This window comes from Zingiber officinale, chromosome 9A (assembly GCF_018446385.1).
Source record: "Zingiber officinale cultivar Zhangliang chromosome 9A, Zo_v1.1, whole genome shotgun sequence".
In the NCBI taxonomy this organism is placed as follows: Eukaryota; Viridiplantae; Streptophyta; class Magnoliopsida; order Zingiberales; family Zingiberaceae; genus Zingiber; species Zingiber officinale.
The window spans coordinates 58094555-58115784 of NC_056002.1; the positions used below are offsets into that span (position 1 = coordinate 58094555).

Sequence of the window (21230 nt, forward strand, 5' to 3'; positions counted from 1 at the left end):
CCCTTCGATTGTTTTCGATTGGTTTGGTTTCTTGCCACAATGGTGGATTTTCCGTGTAGCCTTGCCATGTTGTTCCCTTTTTGGTTAGGGTTCTGTTTTGTTGAAGTTTTAGAAGCATGCGTTTTTGTTTTCCTTGCTTTTAAATTTTGTAGTAGCAAGAATTAGTATCCTGTTGCCAGATATGAGATTTGATTTTATTCTGTGATGTTCTTGAAGTAACTCAAGGTTTCTGTGCTTGATTCGGTTGAGATCTTAGAGTAGATTTTGTTAAGTGTATAATGCAGATTTAGTTAAGTGTATAATGCAGATTTGACTAAGATCACAAGTGCATATTTTATAAGTTTAATATGCTGATTTTTGTCAAGTCTAGTATAGTGCAGATTTTTGATATTAGATGAGTGGGGAAACTGAGATAATTGAAATCAATTTGGAAGTTTAGATCTCCTCATAGTGCAGTTTTAAAAGATTATAGTGAAGTTTGATTAAGTCTTTAGAGTATACGGATTTGAGGTTCTTTAATCTGAACATGAGGTTTAGATAATTTTCTTATGTTAAATCTGAGCATGAGGTTTAGATAATTTGCTTACATTAAATCTGAGCATGAGGTTTAGATAAATTGCTTATGCTTAATCTGAGCTTGAGGTTTAGTTATGCTACTTCCATTCAAGTATATGGACAACATCTGTGCTTGGTTGATTCTGGAATTTTAAATGGAATACGAGTTATAATATCTTTATTGAGTGAATTCCAGATAAGCTGTGTATTAGTCATATTATGTTAGAAAGTTTGAAGTAGCATTCTGTTGCCTATTTTATAGCACGTTAAAGAAGTTTGAAGTTGTATTCTTTTGCTTTATTTATAGCATGTTTAGGAAGTTTAAAGTAGCATTCAGTTGTTTATCTTACAGCATGTTTAGTAAGTCTAAGTTAGCTTTCTTTTGCTCTATTTTACAGCATGTACAGAAAGCTCAAAGTTGCTTTCTTTTGCCTATTTTACAGCATGTTAGAAAGTCCAAATAAGCTCTCTTTTGCTCTATTTTATAGCATGATTAGTAAGTTCAAAGTTGCTTTCTTTTGCTCTATTTTATAGCATGATTAGTAAGCTCAAAGTTGTTTTCATTTGCTATTTTAATATGCATGAACAGCCATGTATTCTAGTGGAAAAATGAGAATCCTATTAAATACTTTTAGAAGTATTAACAAGTAAAAGAAAGAAAAAGAGAAGAAAGAGAAAGGCCAAGGCCTTAAGTAAATCCCAAAGTCAAGATTTTAGGGATTTATGGCACACAAGGTGTCTATTAAAATGCCAAGGCATTTAAAGAAGAAGTAATTAAGATAAAAAGTATTTTACTTTTAAAGGGCATGTACCGGACACAAGGTCCAAGGGATGGGCTCCAAGTTGCCCCTAGGCACAAGGCCTAGAAGTATCTTAGTAGTTTCAGGATTAGCTACCTCGATTCTTATTAAGAATGCGCGCAAAGTGGTACAATGCCGGGCCCAAAAGAAGTTTATTATTATTTTGAAGTATTAAAGTATAAGTTTTGAAACAAATGAAACAAGCTTCAAATATGTTTAGAATTAGAAAGTTTAGTTTCTTGTTATTTGAAGCATGCAGTAATAGTTTTATTTGTTTCTTGCTACTAGATTATCCAGCATGTTTAGTTTTACATGTTTAGTATGCTTCTTTTATTGGTTTATAAGCATGATAAACAATACATGTTTAGTATTTCAGTTAGTATGCTTCTTTTATTGGTTTATGAGCATGATGAACTACAAATGTTTAGTATTTCAGTTAGCATGATTCCTTTGCTATATATGAGCATGAGTAGTTTTATATGTTAGCATTTAGTTTTAGCATGTTTTTATTTATATACATGCATATCGAGTTTTTGTGAGTAGATAGCGCTCACTAAGCTTTATGCTTATAGACTGCACTTCCTCCTACTGCAGATAAAGGAAAGGAAAAGATTTAGCAAGGAAGGCGACAAGGTGGTGGTGATGAAGGTGTGTGATGGCTGGACTATGGAGAGATCCAGAATGAGTTGGCAAATTGCCAAGACTTTTCTGTTTAGTTATTTTAGTTCTCTTTTAATGCTATGATGAAGTTGAGATTGTAATTGAGTCTATTCCGCACTTGTAGTTTGGTATGTCTTATCGTTGGAGTTCTATTTGTTTACTATTGCTAGAATAGTTTCCTTTTAGTTATTGTGATATTATTACTGCGTGGTTGTGAAGTATTTATACCAGCCGCATGTGGCTGATGGTTTATTATTTGTTTGTATTATGGGAAATGGTCACCGGTATAGGGGAGACTCTGCCGAAATTTTTCGGTAGGGTTTTCCTAGAGATTTTTAATAAATCGGTTAAGTAGAGTTAGTAGATAAGTGACGGTCACTCTTAGAGAGTAGTAGTAGTAGTAAGAAGGGTGGTCGTTACATGCCAGATATTCTTGCTAATCTCCTTCAGCTACCTCCACCTCCAGCACCTCCTACGCTAGAGGATAGAGTTACTAGGCTTAAGGAGTCCTCCACCCGAGTTAAGCAATCTATAGCGAGGTATTAAACTAATGAGTTATACTATGAAATTTTTAGAAAAAGTAATAGAAAAAAAAATAAGGAAGGAAACTATGGTGACGGAAAATAAATTTGGATTCATACCTGAAAGGTCGACAATAGAAGCTATACACCTTCATAGATAATTAATTGAAAAATATTTGGAGCTAAAATAAGATTTACACATGATATTCATTGACTTAAAAAAGCTTATGATAGAGTCCTAAGAGAAATTATATAGAAAATTCTAGAAAAAAAAGGTGTTAGCATAACATATATTGAACTAATTAAGGATATGTACAAGGATGTAATGACTAAAGTAAAGACTTCAGGTGGAGTAACTGAAGCATTTCTACTAATGATAGGATTACATCAAGGATCAACTCTAAGTTCCTATCTTTTTACACTAATTATGGATGAATTCACTACACACCTTCAAGACACAGTACCATGGTGCATGTTGTTTGCAGATGATATTATTTGGTAGATAAAACATGTGAAGGAGTAAATACTAAACTAGAATCTTAGCAAGAAATATTAGAAGAGAAAGGCTTTAGCTTAGTAGAATAAAGACAGAGTATATAAAATTTAAGTTTAGCAATATTAGACATAATGTGATAATTGTTAAGATAAGAGATGATGAGTTGTCCAAACCCGAGAGTTTTAAATATTTAGGATCATTTTTATAAAATGATGGAGGAATTGAGAGAGATGTCTTACATATAATACATATAGGATGACTAAAATGGAGGAGAGCGTCAGATGTTTTATGTGACCGTAAAGTACCTCTAAAATTTAAAGGAAAATTCTATAAAATCGCAGTTAGACCTTGTTGGAGTGTATACTAAAAGCCTAGATTTTGTAAACATTTATTTTTGAAATAAAAGAATCACATTGGTCAATATCTACATTTATGTGTTAAATGTAATTATTCAATTAATTTATATAGTAGACAACATGGTGTATGGTGTCACACATAGAAGATCATGTTGACGGTTCTTTATAAATTATAAACAGTTGCTCACGATTAAGATGGAAAGGAACAAACCATCGGAATAGTCGTAGTGTAATTAAGTATTAGTTTATCTTGATTAATAAATTACACTGGTACACTCTAAGTGTATTGAGTAGGATCATTTAGGTAAGTTCTTTTTGTACTGACTTAATAAAAGAACTAAACCTTAGTTATTATGGAAGTGTGTGCTCTTAATCCTAATATAATAATAAGCACATATATTTAATATTTATTTCTTTGACTTATCAAAGGGTGAGGTTTAGCTCGATAAATCGATATGCCCGATAAGTTGGGAAATGATATTACTTATAGTGTGTGTTGTTGATTATAGAAGGAATCTGTGTCCTACTTATCTAGGTTGAAAATGTCCCCAAGAGGAGCTCATAAGGATTGTCATGTTAAACCCTGCAGGTGGACTTAGTCCGACATGACAATGAAGTTGAGTGGTACTACTCTTGGAGCTAGATATTAATTAAGTGAGTTGTTAGTAACTTACTTAATTAGTGGACATTTGTTATCTTAAACACAGGGAGACTTACACACTCATGATAAGAAGGAGCTCATAATGTAATTTGGGATTGGTGCGGTAGTGCGATAATAACTCTCTAGTGGAATGAGTTATTATCGATGAACTTGAGTTGTGTGTTCGGGGCGAGCACGGGATACTCAAGCTCATCGGAAGGCCAAAACTAATTTCTCCTCTAGGTCCCTGTCGTAGCCTCATTAAAGCCTCAAGTTCATCCAAAGAAAGGCTCATCTTGGTGTCCAAGAAGGGGGTCGGTCCAATGCTTGGTGACCAAGCAAGGGCTGACCATATCCTCTTCTATAGGGGCAGGCCCTTTGCTTGGTGACCAAGCATGAAGGGGCCGGCCACAATAAATCAAAAAGGGAGAGTTGTTTTAAATTTTTAAAATCTTCTCTTTGTAGAAAACTATAAGTTTTAAAAGAGAGATTTTAATTTTTAAAACTTTCCTTATTTGAATTAGGCCACATGTTTTAATAGAGAGTTTTAAAAGTTTTAAAACTTTCCTTTTTTAACCATCCTCATGGTTTAAGAAATGGTTTAAGAAAAAAAGGAAGATAAGTTTTAAAATTAAAATTTTCTATCATCATGTTAAAAAAGGAAATTTTATAAGAGAAGTTTTAAATTTTAAAACATGGTTTTAATTTTTAGAACTTTCCTTTTTTAACTCCTACTTTAAGAAAGAGAGCTTGTAAAATTTTATAAGAGTTTTTCTTCTTGTAAAATTTTATAAAAAAATTAAAATTCCTTTTCCTCTTATGGGGGCCGGCCACCCTTGCTTGGTGCCCAAGCAAGGTGGCCGGCCATGTTTAAATTATAAAATCATCAAATTTATTTTTGGTGATTGATTCAATCAAGAGGAAAGAAAAGTAAAATTAAAAGGGAAAAGGAAAAGCTAGAGGAAGATTTTAATTTTTATAAAAATTCTTCCCTTATTTGCCTTGGGCAAGTATTATAAAAGAAGGGGTGAGGAGGCTTCATGAGATACAACTCTTATTCTCTTGCTTGGAGACTCTCTTGGTGTGGGCGGCCCTCTCCCTTCTCTTTTTCCTTTTGCTCTCTTCTCCTTGGTGGTGGTGGTGGCCGGATTTTAGAAGAAGTGGAAGAAGCTTTTGGGTGGTGTTCATCTTGGAGGATCATCGCCCACACGACGTCCAAGGCGAGGCGAGGAATACGACAGAAGATCTCGAGGTCATTAACTTACAAAGAGAAGGTATAACTAGTAATTTTCTTCCGCATCATACTAGTTATTTTCTTTGTAAGAATTCTAAATACAAGAGGCAATTAGATCTAGTTTATCAAATTTATTTTTCGAGTTTGTGTTTTCTTCTTTTTCGAATTTGTGATTCGATTGTTCTTTTTGGTTAACATAGAGTTATTTAAGGAAATTAAATATTAGCTTTCCTTAAAAGGCTTTGTCTAGGCGGTGGTGGTTGCTCTCATATCTAAGAAGGCCATGTGCCTCGCCATGCAGTCCTGGAAGTCAATTTTGAAAATTAATATTTAATGGAATTAATAACATAGGTGGATTTGAATCAATAGTGTTAAGTTCCGCTTGCGATTCAAATCTAAACCATTAAGAACATATAAGTTAAATTTGGAATCAATGATGTTAAATTCCGTCTGCGATTCCTAATTTAACTTCTAAAGAACACAATAGGTTATTTAAGGAAGGTTCGACACTTGTATAAAATTTTTTGTATAATGGAACCGGTACGTTTTCCTAGGACTAACCAACAGACCTGTCATGTTATATGGAACCGAATGTTAGACTATGACACGAGCACATGAGCAAAAGATGAGAGTTGTAGATATGAGGATATTAAGGTGGATGTGTTGACATACGAGAATGGATAAAATAATAAATGAGAGCATTAGAAAGAAAGTCAAAGTTGCATCTATTGAAGAAAAACTTCAAAAGACACATTTAAGATTGTACGTACATGTATTTAGATGACTAATAAATGCTCTAGTTAGGTGATGTCAAATTATGACAAATACGCATATTAAATGAGGAAGAGGAAGACCAAAAAAGATGTAGTTAGTAACAATAAAATAAGATAACATTTATTTAAGTATAGATGATGATATAATAGGAGATAGAACTCAATTGCGTAAAAAGATTCATCCCACCTAGTGGGATAAGACTTAGAGGGTGTTTGACTGAGCTTATAAGCTCTATAAAACAGCTTATAAGCTGTTTTGGAGCTTATAAGCTCTTCAAATTTGTTTGGTAAATTTTTTTTCAAACAACTTATAAGCTGTCAAAATAAGTTGTTTTGAAGCTTATAAGCTGCTTTTAAAAAAGTATGGAAGACCCTAATTTTTAAAAAAACATCTTATTTTAATAATTTGTTTCTCTAAAATATCCTTATATAATTTCATAAATCCTCATCTTATCCTCTATAAATTTTTATAAGCCTAATATCTTTTTATCTCCCCCGACTTCTCTTCCTACGTTGTGTCATCTTCTCCGCCAACGCCTCTTTCTAATTTTCTCTCCCCTGGTGCAGAAATTTGCCCAAAACCCTCTATTAATAAAAATCTCAAACCCCTCTATCAATAGTATTGTACCCTTTTTGGTAATTTTATTAATAAAAAGATCTTATAATACCAAACACATCAATACCTTTAAGTTGATTGTAATAAGTTCACCCAAACACTTTAACAACTTATTTTTAAAATAAGACCTAACAACTTATAAACTGTACGAGCTTATAAGCTGTTTTTAATAAGTTTAGCCAAACACTCTCTTAGTTGTTGTTATTGTATTAGCGATAGAATTTACATTTTCATCTCTAACTAGCGATGAAAACTTTAATTTCATCACTAATGATCATACATAGGAATAGTATTTTTCTTTACAATAATTAGCGATGGAATCATAAATTTCATCTCTAATTAGCGATGGAAACGTAAATTACATCTTTAAGTTTAGCCATGGAATATAACTTTCATCACTAATTAGCATAATGGAAACATTTTTTTCATCAACTAATTAACAACAAAATTTACTTTTCCATCGCTAAATAGCGACAGAAATATAAATTCCGTGGCATGATTAGTGATAGAAACATAAATTCCGTCGACGGAAATTATATTTTTGTCACTAATCATAGCCATGAAATTATATTCCGTTGTAAATTTATGACATAATTTAAATTTCGTACGACCTAATTTTTGCAACTAACATATTTCTATCATAATTAAATCGTTATAATTGAATACCGATGGAAATCTTCATTGCTAAAAGTGATTTTTCGTGTGGTGTTTCTTTTATCCACTATTACCAATTCAAATAACAGATTGATCCAAGCCAGTCAATTTAGGTCAAGTTAGTCGGTCTTAACCAGGTTAGAAGTGTCCATAAGTCATACTTAGATCAAGCACAACTTGGGTTTGCGTGACCCATCCCTCATATATGTTGCCCGACCACAAGCTTGGCTTTAGCTGTCTAAAAGCATCTGCACCCACTCATATCTTCTTTCGATTCAATGTAGTGGAACTAAGCTACTTGTTAAAGTAAGATTAAATATAGGTAAAAATAAAAAAGGAATCCCTAACTATTAAAATGATTAAAAGAAAGTCTCCCTGTATTTCTCGTAAAAAATATATATATATTATTCTAACACCAGTAATTATGAAGTGCTGGTTATAATATGTTAAAATAAATGATTTCAACTTAACAAAATATATATATATATATATATATATATATAATATTTTTACATAAAAACACAGATTAACTTAATCAAAATTATTTAAATTCGATCAAGATCTTTAACTAGCTAGTTAATAAACTTAGTAATTACCTAGTAACTACTAAGAGCTATTAACCACTACAAAAAAACATAACTTTGGGGACAAAAGTTTGGAACGAAAATAATTCGTCCCAAAATTGGGACAAATTTAGGGTCGAAAATAAATTTCGACCCAAATAACCAACAAAACTTGCAACAAAAAAAATTCGTTTCAAGTTTGCAACATAAAAAAAATTCGTTGCTAAATTTGTCCCCAAATCAGGAACGAATTAAAAATTCGTCCCAAATTTAGGGACAAATCCTGGATTCGTCCCAGATTTGGGAACAAATCGAGAATTCGAACACATAGAAACTTGTTTCATCAGGACACATAGAATTCGAACACATAGAATTCGAACAAAAATATTTTTATTGATAGATTTACGATCAGGATAATGATACGAACACATAGAAACTTGTTTCATCAAATTCCGATGTCTCTAGGTCCGTATTTAAGGCGTCCAAGTTTGTTTTTTTATTTTTTAATAAATAAAATTTTGGGACGAATCTCTGGATTCGTTCCAAAATTTGGGACGAACCCAGAGATTCGTCCCAAACTTTGGGACGAATTCCTGGATTCGTCCCAAAATTTGGGACGAATCCAGGATTCGTCCCAAAACTGAAAATAATTTTAAATAAATAAAATCAAACACCTAAGGCCTAAATATGGACCTAGAGACATCGGAATTTGATGAAACAAGTTTCTATGCGTCCGTATCATTGAGATGATCGTAAATACGTCTTCATCCATAATTTTTAATTAATATTTTAAGCGATTTGAATTTTTAACTCCCAATTAGGTCAATTTGGGATTAAAAAATTCCAAAAATATATCTATTTGGTAAAAAATATTTTTATTGATAGATTTACGATCAGGATAATGATACGAGCACATAGAAACTTGTTTCATCAAATTCCGATGTCTCTAGGTCTGTATTTATTCATTTTGATTTTGTTCCTCTTTTATTTAAAAAAAATTAAATTCTGGGACAAATTTCTGAATTCGTCCCAGATTTTGGGACAAATCCAGTATTTGTCCCAAAATTTGGGACGAATCCATGGATTCGTCCCAATTTTAGGGACAAAATTGGGAACAAAAAAGGTTTGTTCGTAAAAACCCTAGATCTAATCTTCTACCCGATTCTTTTTCCCCTCCCTCATTTCTTTCCTCTCTCTCCCCCGTTCCCCTTTCCAGCTGCGATTTCCAGGATTTCGGCCGCATCTCCGACCGGCGACGGCGTGATCTCCGACGATCGGCGGTGGAAGGTTTTCGTTTCGTAAGCCCTCTGCCCTCTGCTCTCTGATCTCTCTTTGTCGGCGTCGCGGGGCTGCTTGCCGGCGTGGGTTGCCTGCGTGCAGGCGCTGCCTGGCCGTCGCCAGGCGCTGCGTGGCCGCCTCCAGGCGCTGCTGCCAAGCACCTGCCTAGCCTCCGGCAGGTCCTGCATGGCCTCCGGCAGGCCCTTCCTTGCCTACGGCTGGCTCCGTCTGGCTGCCGGCAGTCCTTGTCTGGCCGCCGGCAGGCCGCTGCCTGGCCGGCGTGTGGCTGCCCGCTGGCTTGCGATGGCTGGACGACGTATGGCTGCCGCCGTGCACGCACCTTCTTGAATTTAAGTTAATTTTCGAAATTTATTGTCTTAATTGATAATGTTGTTTGTGCAGGTCTCATTTTAGCGTGATCTCAGTGTAGTTGAAAGCAGCTGTATTTGTCGACCTCTTTTCGGTATTCTTAAGTTCATTATTATGCATTTAATAATTTGTATATAAAGTTAGCTTTAAATAATTAATTATATTACAGTTGATTAATTGCGTTCCTTCTTTTGATTAGCTGTTGTTTTTGTTTTGTATTCAATGATAAGATTTATCTATAGGAACTTTTAATAATGTTTAACTGAATAGTTGAATTCAGGTAAAATGCAGAATGAGCGAAGTTGGATGTATAACAAAAATTTGCCTAATCGTCAGGGGTTAACTCCTGAGTTTATCACTGGACTGAGGCAATTTTTAAATTTTGCATCTACTCAATTTTTAACTCCTGAGTTTATCACTGGACTAATTTATATGATTATTAGTTGTGCACCAGTAACAAAATTAAAGCATAACTAGGCAATATGAATGGAGTCTCTAATACTCTGACTTTATTTTTGTCCTGATTTTATAATGTTGTTTGTGCATGTCACAATTTGGTGTGATCTCACTGTAGTTGAAGACAGCTGTATTTGTTCACTTCTTTTCGGTATTCCTAAGTTCATTAATATGCATTTACTGATCTATATATACAGTTAACTTTAAATAATTATGTTATAGTTGTTTAATTATATAAAGTTAACTTTAAATAATTATGTTAAAGTTAGCTTTAAATAGTTGTTTAATTGTGTTCCTTCTTTTTGATAAGCTGCTCTTTCTTGTTTTGTCTTCAATGATAATGATGCATAAAAGTTCTGAATTTGATCTATGTACAATCTCAAAACTATATAGATACATAAAAGTTCTATATTTCATCTAGAATTACATCACACTATTCTAAAATTCTTTACTAGATAACGATGCATCCTCCTACTTTAAAATTTTGCAAAGAGTTGTTAAAAATGTGTTAAAGTTATTCATATGAAATTGTCAACTAGTTAACACAATGAAAGGAACAATTATTTTAAACATCCTTTAGTTTACATTAAATACCAACCAAAGATAAAACTATAAATTCAGCAAATTAAAATGAAAAATAAAGTTAACTAAGTGAGAAATTTGAACCCTAATACCATACTTCACAAGATCTCTCTCTTTCTCTCTATATGATGTGCCAATTATATTAGGTTGTATCATAGTTACGATACATGTATTTAGTTTCAAAATAATTCTTATAATTTTATTTACCGTTGCTATGACATGGATGATTCATATCGTTGGTAAATATGACTTTTATTAGAATTAGGGCTTTTATTAGAATGTTTAAGGAATTTCACATTTATGTTTTGTTTTTAATTATTCTTTTTACATGGCTATATCGTATAATATTTACAATCTTTCTTGTTACACATAATCTAGTTTATTTGTTTGTTGTTATGTAGGCAAAGGAGATTTTATGGGGATCAAAGATTTTGTGGCACACGAATATGACTTGGGTTGATGTGTTGGGGATCAAAGTTATGTATTCTTAGTGTTGTTAGATGGATGATGGACTTGGGTTGTTGAACTTGTAAACTTTGTTGAACAAGATGGATCTTGTATGTAAACTTTGTTGAAATCTTTATATTTCTTGAATTATGAGTTGATGTGTTGATGTTAAATTAGGATGTGTTGAATGTTAAATTAGGATGTGTTGATGTTAAATTAGGATGTGTTGAATGCATATTATTTTTATGTATTTGGATTGTATTGCAGAAATAAATTGAAGCTGGAAAAAAATATTTGATATAGGGACGAATTTGGTAACGAAAATGAGTTGTCCCAATTCTATCGTAATTTGGGACAAAATTATTTTCGTCCAAGAATTCGTCCCAGATTTTGGGACGAATTTTGGGACGAAAATTTATCATATGATTATAAAAAAATTTGGCAAGTTTTTGTTGCCAAATTCGTTGCCAATTTTGCAACAAATTTATTTTTCGTTGCAAACTTAGGAACAAAAATGGCAACAAAAAATCTGCGACGAATTCTGGGACAAATTTTGTGGATTCGTCCCAGATTCTGGGACGAATTCTGGGACGAATCACAAACTTCGTCCCAAAATTCGTCCCAGATTTTGGGACGAATTTTGGGACGAAAATTTATCTTATAATTGTCAAAGAATTTGGCAAGTTTTTGTTGCCAATTTTGCAACAAATTTATTATTCGTTGCAAACTTAGGAACAAAAATGGCAACAAAAGAAATTTTGTCACCGAATTTGTCCCCAAATTCGTTCCAATATTAGGGACAAACTTGGCAACAAAATATAATTTGTCACCGAATTCGTCCCCAAATTTGTTGCAAAAATAGAGACAAATTTGGTGAAAAATTTATGTGAATTTGTCCCCAAATTCGTTCCTAAGTTTGCAACAAAAATATTTTTCGTTGCTAATTTGTATACTTTTTTGCAACGAATTTGGGGACGAAAATTTTATTCGTCACCAAATTCGTCCCCAAATTCGTTCCCAAATTTGCAACAATCCATAATTCGTTCCAAAAGTTGGCATCAACCATTTTGGGACGAAAAAATTTTCGTCCCAATTTTTGTCCCTAAAATTTTTGCAATGAATTTTTTTTTAAAATTCGTCCCCAATTTTATCCCAAAATATCTTATTTTTTGTAGTGAACTAAATTACTACAGGATGATAGCAATCATTATAACACTGTTGTACTATTGTAGAATACAATAGTTAGTTTTGTCTACGTGGGATGTTACTTAGAGTGACATATTTATAATAATGGATAGAATTGATTTTCGATATATAGGTGCAAATTCTCTTATTTTTAATCACAATCGATTTTATAATTTATCTCTTTTCATATAATTTGACGGATTATAAAGAGCGCCTGTGCTTTTACTATAATAATACAATTATTTTATAATACAAAGGTATTGATGTTAATATGTCTAAGATCAATTTCTAATGGGTATAGAATATCCTATTCGTTGCCTTTACCTCTCCTTACATACACTATTGTTATTTAGTGAGCGAAGTCCATTTACTTCCCTTCTAGATAGTAGAGAGTCAGTCTATTTACTTCCCTTCTAGATAGTAGAGAGTCGCATTCGAGGTACCATTTTCATCAATAATGCAATTATTTTATAGTTATTATAATAATTTTAAAATGATTTTGATCAAATTAAAATAAATTTAATCAAATTTATTTTTAAAAAAATGAAATTAGTAAAAACAATTATATACAAATATTTTCTATATAATATGTTTGATTAAGTTGAATAAAAAAATAATTTATTTCAACACTGCTATTTTAGTATAAGAATAAGAAATATAATAGATATTATTTTATTTTTTTTTAAGAAAAATAGCCTCATTTTTAAGATTCTAATAATTACGTTTGTTTTTTAAAAAAAAAATTGCCGAAAAAAATATATAAACCAAACCCCTCCCTTTCCTCGTCCCTTCTTAAAAACCCAATCTACGACTTTAATTCGTTCTACTTCGACCCTTTCAATTCTTCGATCCCTCGCGGAATCCTTCTCCTCCTCCTCAATGGTGCGATCTTGCTCTCGCCTCTGTCCATGAATCAGTCGCAGCTCCTACAATCGATCCCTCGTCGCCCAATTGGTTCTGCAGCCCGGTCCTGTCCCTTGCTCCATGGCGCAGTTCAGGATCGCGGCCAGCCCTCGAGACGAGGAGAGCGCTGGTGGAAGCGCAGAGGACGACTCGCCCACATCGAAGAGACCTCCTAGGGACGAATCCGCAATTTCCTTAACGAGGTGGGAAGCTGCTGCCGCGGCGACCGTGTTTTTGGTCTTCTCTGTCGGGCTGTGCTGCATCTTCTTTACAATGGCTGAGGCTGAGTACGATAAGATCCTCAGGCTTCCGCGGAATCTCTCGGATCTTCGTGTCCTCAAGTTAGCTCCTTTTTAATTCTCAAGTTGTTTTTCATGAAATTGCTAATACTTAATGCGGTGGGCTAGCCTCCTTTGTTTTTTCGTCCTTTATACGCCCCCTTGATTGTAAGTGTTTTCAGGATTGGTTGAATAGAGTTTTGTCTGATGAAACCAGAAAAAATCTTTATTGCTAGGAGTAGCAAACAACATTCTGTTTCACGTAAGAAGTTTCAAGCAACATGATGCAGAAAGCCATGCTTAAATTTTAGAGGGTTATAATTTGTCAAAAACAGTGAAAAATCAGGATAAAGAAGTGATGCTTGACAATCTAGACCAGAGGGGGAAGCTGTTAGCTCCTCCTGGTTTTCCTTCCTGTCCCTTCCTTTTCATGTCCTCCTCTATCCTCGATAAAATTATGTTGCAGTAGTCAAGAGTGTTGCTTGCACATATGCTACTTGAATGCTTCGTATTCAATTTGGATGCTTGCTGGCCTGTTTGGATATATATTTCAACTGTTAGCATATTTGATTAGTTGAGCAGTAGAGTTTTTTTTTTTCTTTATATATCACAATGAACTGGGGTCTTAAATTCACTTTGATGTCTCTTAATCTCCTTTTTCTCTGCACTTTAACTTGAAATTATGTATGCACTTATATCTGTTACTCTATGTAAGTTATAGGACACTCCTTATTTACACATTTTCTACGTAAGATGACAAGATGAGTGGAGCTTCTAAGCTAAAACATTCCAAGGGAGAGCATGTTAGCATTCTTCGTTGTGCCACTCATAAAGGTTCATGCTTGACATATCACTCATCCTATCATTCTTCGTTGTGCCACTCTCAACTTTGACTTCTTCCCTTATATTCAACTTGGCATCGCCAGGTGGTTTTAATTTGTTCACCATGTAAAGTTTGACAACTTGTCTCCTTATGTGAGGGCTTTAACACCATTTGCATCTTCTTTGTGTGTTGTCTACATCCTATTGTAAATTTTGGCGTGCATATATTCACTTGGTCAAGCTACAAGCAGAGTCCTTGGACATTTATTCATCATGCTACAAGGAGAGTCCTTGGACATTTAGGTACCACTTTTGCTCATTTCTCCTTATTTCTTATTTCATGTGCATTCTGTGTTTGGTCTGTTATTTCCTCCTTTTACCCAAAGTCATTAAAATTGGACTCAACCCCCATACGACCTAGAAAACTATAACAGAATACTTCTTTGGTCTGTGTTAGTTTGTTGAACATTCATGCAAAATAATAGGTAAACAAGAGGTCGGATTAAGCTTTATTTGTTAAAATGAGCCGGTTAAAAATGTTTCTAGAGAATTGGGTCAATTACTCATAAACTTGAAATATCAAAAGATACCATTTGAAATTTTAAATAAACAAACATGGGATGAGAAAATAATTAAATTCAATATTTTAACCTACTCTAATAATAATACATAAAACATTAAAATCCTCTATTTATATTATAATTGCAAGTTGATTATTCAATTTTTTGCATCAATAATTGTTCAATATGTACTAGTAAATTAAATTTTTATATTTTATATTTCATCATATACTAGTAATTTAAATCAATGTAGAGCTCGTTAAGTTTTATTTTAGATTATTTTTATTGATGCGCACCAAATTGTAATGTCATAGCAAAGCATTGCATTGTGTTTTGGAATTTGATTATTTGACATAATTCTGTAATTCTTCATTACTTAATTTATAGCTTATGGAGAAATCAACAAATTTGCAGTCTAACTAGTGGATCTATATCACTATTCAATATTTGTATACATGAGATCTACCAATTGATCCACCATTCAACCACTAAACTAATGATTTGTAGCTTTATTGGTTTGATTTCATTTTGGATTTTATATTGTGCTGTCTACATATTTTATTCTATATCATATATGTGTGTGTTGCATATGTGTCACTTAAAGTCATTTGAATAGAGAAAATTCTACGTTTTGCAAAGCTAAAGGGGTTGTTGTGCTTTCCTTCATTACTGAAGATCTAAAAACCAGAAAATGTTTTGTTCTTATTTTTTTTTTACATCAAACTGTGCTTTTCTTCTTCAGTGAAAACATGAAAAGAGAAGTTGTTTGGGTCTTATTTTGTTTAGTAAAGGATTTGGTCATGTTGCCATTTTTTCCTTAGGACTCTCGTGCTCTTTTTTCTTCTCAATCTATTATGTGCTATTGGAATCACCGCTTTAGGAAGAGGCCTATTTGTGAGATTAGTTTTGAGATTTATCTACATTCTCCTCTCTTTATTCTCTCCATCTTTGTTGATACAGTGATTTTATGTTGAAGACATAGTTGCTTGTGTGTTGATATTAACTTGAAGGGATTGTTGATGATGTGCTCCATTAACTCAACTTTTATCTTGTCTATGTGCAAGTAGTGTGTTTCTCACTTGTTATTGCATCTAGTTTGTATTCTACTATACGTAACAAGCTGGACATTAAGAGTATCTGTGTTCCAATTTGAGGGGGGAATGCCAAGAGTATTGAATTAATAATATTAATGGTGCAGTGGGTTTAGTTACATATTATTTGTTTGTGTCTTTTAGTTTTTAGGTTAGTTGATAATAATTGTAATAAAGGTTTTAAAATAGTTTCAAGTGGTAGGTGGGCAACCCACTGCATAGGGCTTAGTCAATAAGCAGGTGCCTAAGCAAGAACATATAGTTGGTCAGTATTAAAATAATATTAAATTAAAATAGTGTTTGATTGACACTTTCATTCTGACTAGGGACCGAAACCTTGTCTAAGAACAATATTTCAAACCTTGGTTATACATATCGTATATTTTATTGATGGAATTAATCTTTAAGTATTCACTGCATAAGTGCCCACATTTATGTCCTAATTCTTATAAACCCATAATAGTTGCATTTGCTTAAAACCTTGATACTTTTGATGCACTAATAAATCATAACCTAGAAATTTGAGTAGTTATCATTTTATTGTGTTTACATAAGGAATGAAAACTGTCAAAAGTAAGAGTAATCATGACTCAACTCTATTATATTGTATGGATAATTTTTTTGTACGAACAATATTATATGGAAAATTATGATGTGAAAAATTCAGTCAGTGTTGCTGCGTGTTTATTTGATTGGAACTTGAAAGAGGTTTCTAGTAATTGATATCCTTGTGCTTTGAAGTAGCAGCAAAAATATCCCTGTGCTTGACATAATACTTTCTTCTATTGTCATCCTTTAATTACAACTTTGGTTGTTCAGAATGGCAAAAAGATCAACATTCTGTTTTTCTTCTTCTATTATCTTCTTTATTTGTGTATGATGACATTCACAATAGCCTGGCTAAATACAATATTTGACAATAATATAACTTCATTCATCTCCCTAATTCATGATTTTGGTTAACTTGGCATTACCATTTTCAATCACTTTTGCAGAGAAAATCTGGCTGTATATGCGAGAGATCACCAAGCCAAATTTATATTTGGGTACTGTTCTATCTACATCTTCATGCAGACATTCATGATACCTGGAACCATATTCTTGTCATTACTAGCTGGAGCGCTTTTTGGTGTGGCAAAAGGTATTATTCTGATTGTTTTATCTGCAACATCCGGTGCTTCATCTTGCTATTTTCTTTCAAAGTTGGTTGGCCGGCCTTTGGTTAACTGGATGTGGCCAGATAAGTTGAAATTTTTCCAAACAGAGGTACTAACTGATTTCGTTACTCAGACTTAATTTTGATTTTCTCATACACTTTGTGTCTAGTTGTCACATCATTTTGAGACCATAACTACCTTCTAAATGAAATTCTGGTTAACTGATATACAATTATGTTTATTTCTGGATACAGATTGCAAAACACAGAGAAAAGCTACTAAATTACTTGCTCTTTCTGAGGATAACTCCATCTTTGCCGAACACGTTTATAAATCTGGCATCTCCAATTGTTGACATTCCCTTTCGTACTTTCTTTCTTGCTACATTAGTTGGTCTCATTCCAGCATCTTATATTACTGCCAGAGTAAGTGCATTTATGATTTAAAAGAATTTACCCATTTTGAGTTCTCTTTTTGTTAGGCCCCACTTTCACCTTTCTTTTGTCTTATCTGTATCTAGTTTAGTTTGAATGATAAGTGAATTTACAAATTTCCATGCTTAGAGCACTCGTGCATTTTTATCATTTTAGATGCATGCTATGGTATTTGTTGTCCAAACTTGAACTCAGTAATCTGATATTATGAAGAATTTGATTTCTTCTGCAGTGAAAGAAACAAAGAGCAAGGTCTAATATTCTGCTTATTCCACTTTTGTCTATGCCTGACACTTTAAAATGGCATTGACTTGTATCAACATGTGCTATGGGTCTGTGCAGGTCAGATATGTTGACTATGTTCTAGGCTGGCTCACCGCTCCAACTTCTTCTCACTTAGTCTATTTTCTTAAAAAAAGAATATAATCAATTAAATTTTGTAATACCTGGAAACAAATTGTAGAGATCTATTGTTACCTAATATAATACTTACGTATTATTACATACTTGTATGTTGTAGTAATTTTTAGTTCAGTCAAAATGATGGTGAAAATTTTGGAGTTGGACCTAAATTAGATTTAATTGAGTTTCATCACTTGAATTGGCGTCTGGAGGGTTTAAGATGAACTCTAGGTTTGGACATGGTTTTACTAATTAAGGTTGGTTTGGAGCTCAGATTTGGTCCAATTTAGGCATATAGTTTGGTGGAGTCATTTAATTGAATTTGGCTGAATTATGGACATATTAATTTTGGATTAGGTAGAAAGGAATGGAAGGAGGATGCTGTTGATCTATTTCTCCCTCTATCTTCATCATTTGCGCTTGCATGATCTAGGGAGAGTATAAAAGATAGCCTGGTACACAAAGCTCTCGCCAATGCAGACTCCCGGGGAAGAGTCTATTGATGCAAAGATCTAGGGAGAGTATAAGAGAGAGAAATCACACGACATTGACCTGTCTTCTTTGAAATTACTTTAGGCTCTTGGGTAATTCTTGAGAGAATTGATACAAAGTGCATTTGTTAAGCAATTTTGTGGGGCACCTTTGGGTCATGTTAATTGAATTGTGACATATGGGACCATATGCTACCCAGTATCTGACATAAGATAAGATTCATTCGCTGTCAGAAATCTATGTTGGCACTCAGGACAACTTTGGTTGGCAATATCCAGGCAAAAAAACTACTATGTCTTGTGCATTAGTTCTATGGAGCCCTGTCACCTTTTTCCAGTTCATGTGCTTGCACCTGTTAGATGGCATGTCTTTCAACTATACATCAGTTCAATGGAGCTCTGCCACCCTGTTCCAGTTCACATGCTTTGTACCTGTTGGGTGATATGGTTGATACATAACTGGTTCCCATTGCTCATGCTAGACACAAAATACAGATCCTTGCACTATGTGCAATTCCATCAAATTGATATTTAACTTGATTGTGGCTTATGAGGTTCACACCACAAGATCTGAAAGAAGTTTTCTTAAGATAAATAAGAATCTAATGCAAACGATACCTTCTTTTCTCTGGGTTTACTTGGAATACTAATGCAGGGAGTCATTTTAGGCAGAAGTGCTTAGTCCATTCGATTAGGTAATAGCTAGGATTAGGATACTTCTAGTTGAAGTGCATCTCATCCCTTTTTGAGTTTGATGTCTGCAATTAACTTGTTGAACACATTGGAGTACCTATCTGTTCATGTCTTTCTCAAACTTTCTTACTTCCTACATATTTACGAAATTTGAGTTTGGATTTCAACCGTCAGGATATCCAAAAGTCTTTGCTTGGGAATCACTTGTACATCAAAATATATTCCATAATTTGGAAGTTAAGCTAAGATATCATGTCTAGAGAGAGATGGAAATTTTTTGCTTTCTCTATACAGTCTGGACTTAAGCATGAATGTAAGCTTGGATCAACATATGCCGATATGTGGCTCTATATTTGAGACTAATGTAACTCAAATTATATTCAATCTGATATCAGAATTGAATTCTTTATCATGCGATTGTATTTTGTTAATCTGATATTCATAATCATCTAACAAGACTGTCATTTGGTTCATGTTTTGAGATTATATGGACTGAAACTAAGTTGTACCTCTTTTGATCATGAGGTGTCTACATTATATTGGATATGGAATATGTTTGGGGTAGGAGACACAACTCCTCCCATCCAACCTTCGGCGGTAAGTCCTCTGGATCTAGCTATCCTACGTCCCACCACTCTGCCTCCCAAAAGAAAAAGAAACAAAAAAACTATCACCGAGGCCGTCATTTAGGACATTGTTTTGACATATTTTAGAAACTTGGGTTCTTGAATCTAGCAATTTTTACAACATTTTCATTCTTTTTATTGTATATCTTATATAGGATTGGAGTTTTTTTTTCTTGATATGAATTGTGATGTCGCATATTGCTTGCATTCATCTTGTGCAAAACACATTATAATGAGAAGAATTTGCACTATTTACATCCATCCATGATGACAATTTTCAATTGATCATAGTTCACAAATTACTGAACGCATCGTTTTTTCACTTCTCTAAATGAGACTATTCGTCCTGCTAATGAATTCAACTCTAAGCAAGCTAAGATCGATTCTAACCATCATATACATTCTTGTGATGTATTCAGGCTGGCCTTGCTCTTGGTGACTTGAAGTCAATTAGAGATCTGTACGACATGAAGACGCTCGTAGTACTCTTCCTGATTGGATTCATCACCATATTTCCTACAATCTTAAAGAGAAAACGGATATACGAATAAGACTTCCAGGTCAAGTAATTTTTTTTTTTCATGCTTTTCTAAACAACTATTTTACCATGTCTTACGATCTCTTATGATATCAGAAATTTGCTTTACTAATTTGCCAATTTTCTGGAATCAAGAGGAAGTAGATTGTAATGTCAAAATGAAATATTTGCTCATTGTTTGTTATTTTTCCTGTAGAGATTATAACATTGGTGTAAATCCTTAGGGGCACTAAATGGTTATTGTTTCTTTATATAATCTGTGTTGTCGAACTGACTTAGATCATTGGGGGCTGGCAAGAAGTCTCTATTTGATTAGAGCAATGTTAACTAAGTCCCAACTATTTGCCTCTTGTTTTGGCTTGAGCCTGAGCTACTCTACTCATAATATATTGTTCGATTTAATTAATTTTTAAAATTTAAAATCGGGGCAGAACGGAATAAATCTTAATAATCAACATTTTATTAAAAAAAACTGAATTTTTGAATTCGTTCCATCATTTAATTCAATTTAATATCCCCGCGTCTTTTCTTTACGTGAGGATTTCTTTTTGCCAATTCTTTATGGTCAATGTAACGTTGTCTTCACCTTGTGGGTAATAATGTAGTGGTAGAGTCTTGGCTAAAGTAAATTAACAGATAATTTTTTTTAATTAAGATATATATATATATATATATATATATATAGATTATTTTATTTTAGTTTTCCAAATTAGGGTATATATATATATTGATTATTTTATTTTAGTTTTCCAAATTAGGGAATTAGGTCATGAAGCTATGTATGTATATGATGCGGTGATGATGATGAGCTCCACCTCGTGGTCACAGTGGAAGTTAAAATTAAGATAGTCAATGCGCAAATAGCACCGGACGGTCGGGCGAAGCATGCCTCGACCGGAGGGGAAGGCCCTGATCCATCGTCGCCTTCGTTACGAAGAGAACTCAAACAATCGACGTTCAATAGAGACGATATGCAGAAGCCGAACCGAGCGGTTCCCTCGCTCGGCCATACATCAGAGCTTAATATGGGCAGGGTTTAACTTCAGCCGA

At 33.5% G+C, this 21230-nt stretch overlaps 1 protein-coding gene and 1 long non-coding RNA gene across 2 annotated transcripts; both read left to right on the plus strand.

Moving 5' to 3' along the window:
- Positions 1 to 10065: 10065 nt before the first annotated feature.
- On the plus strand, positions 10066 to 11150 carry LOC122018918. Its single transcript, XR_006121950.1, has 2 exons — positions 10066 to 10122; positions 10955 to 11150. It is a non-coding gene; the product is annotated as an uncharacterized LOC122018918 (long non-coding RNA).
- A 1842-nt stretch (positions 11151 to 12992) lies between these two features.
- On the plus strand, positions 12993 to 20431 carry LOC122021675 (uncharacterized membrane protein At4g09580-like). The gene is made up of 4 exons (XM_042579823.1): positions 12993 to 13429; positions 16835 to 17105; positions 17251 to 17421; positions 20062 to 20431. The coding sequence occupies exons 1-4, from the start codon at positions 13170 to 13172 to the stop codon at positions 20191 to 20193; spliced, it is 834 nt and encodes a 277-aa protein (XP_042435757.1). The 5' UTR covers positions 12993 to 13169; the 3' UTR covers positions 20194 to 20431.
- Positions 20432 to 21230: the final 799 nt, after the last annotated feature.

Coding starts and splice junctions, on each gene's coding strand:
- LOC122021675 (XM_042579823.1), top strand. CDS start 13,170: ATGGCGCAGTTCAGGATCGCGGCCAGCCCTCGAGACGAGGAGAGCGCT. Junction 13,430..16,834: donor TCGGATCTTCGTGTCCTCAA/GTTAGCTCCTTT, acceptor TCACTTTTGCAG/AGAAAATCTGGCTGTATATG. Junction 17,422..20,061: donor CATCTTATATTACTGCCAGA/GTAAGTGCATTT, acceptor TGATGTATTCAG/GCTGGCCTTGCTCTTGGTGA.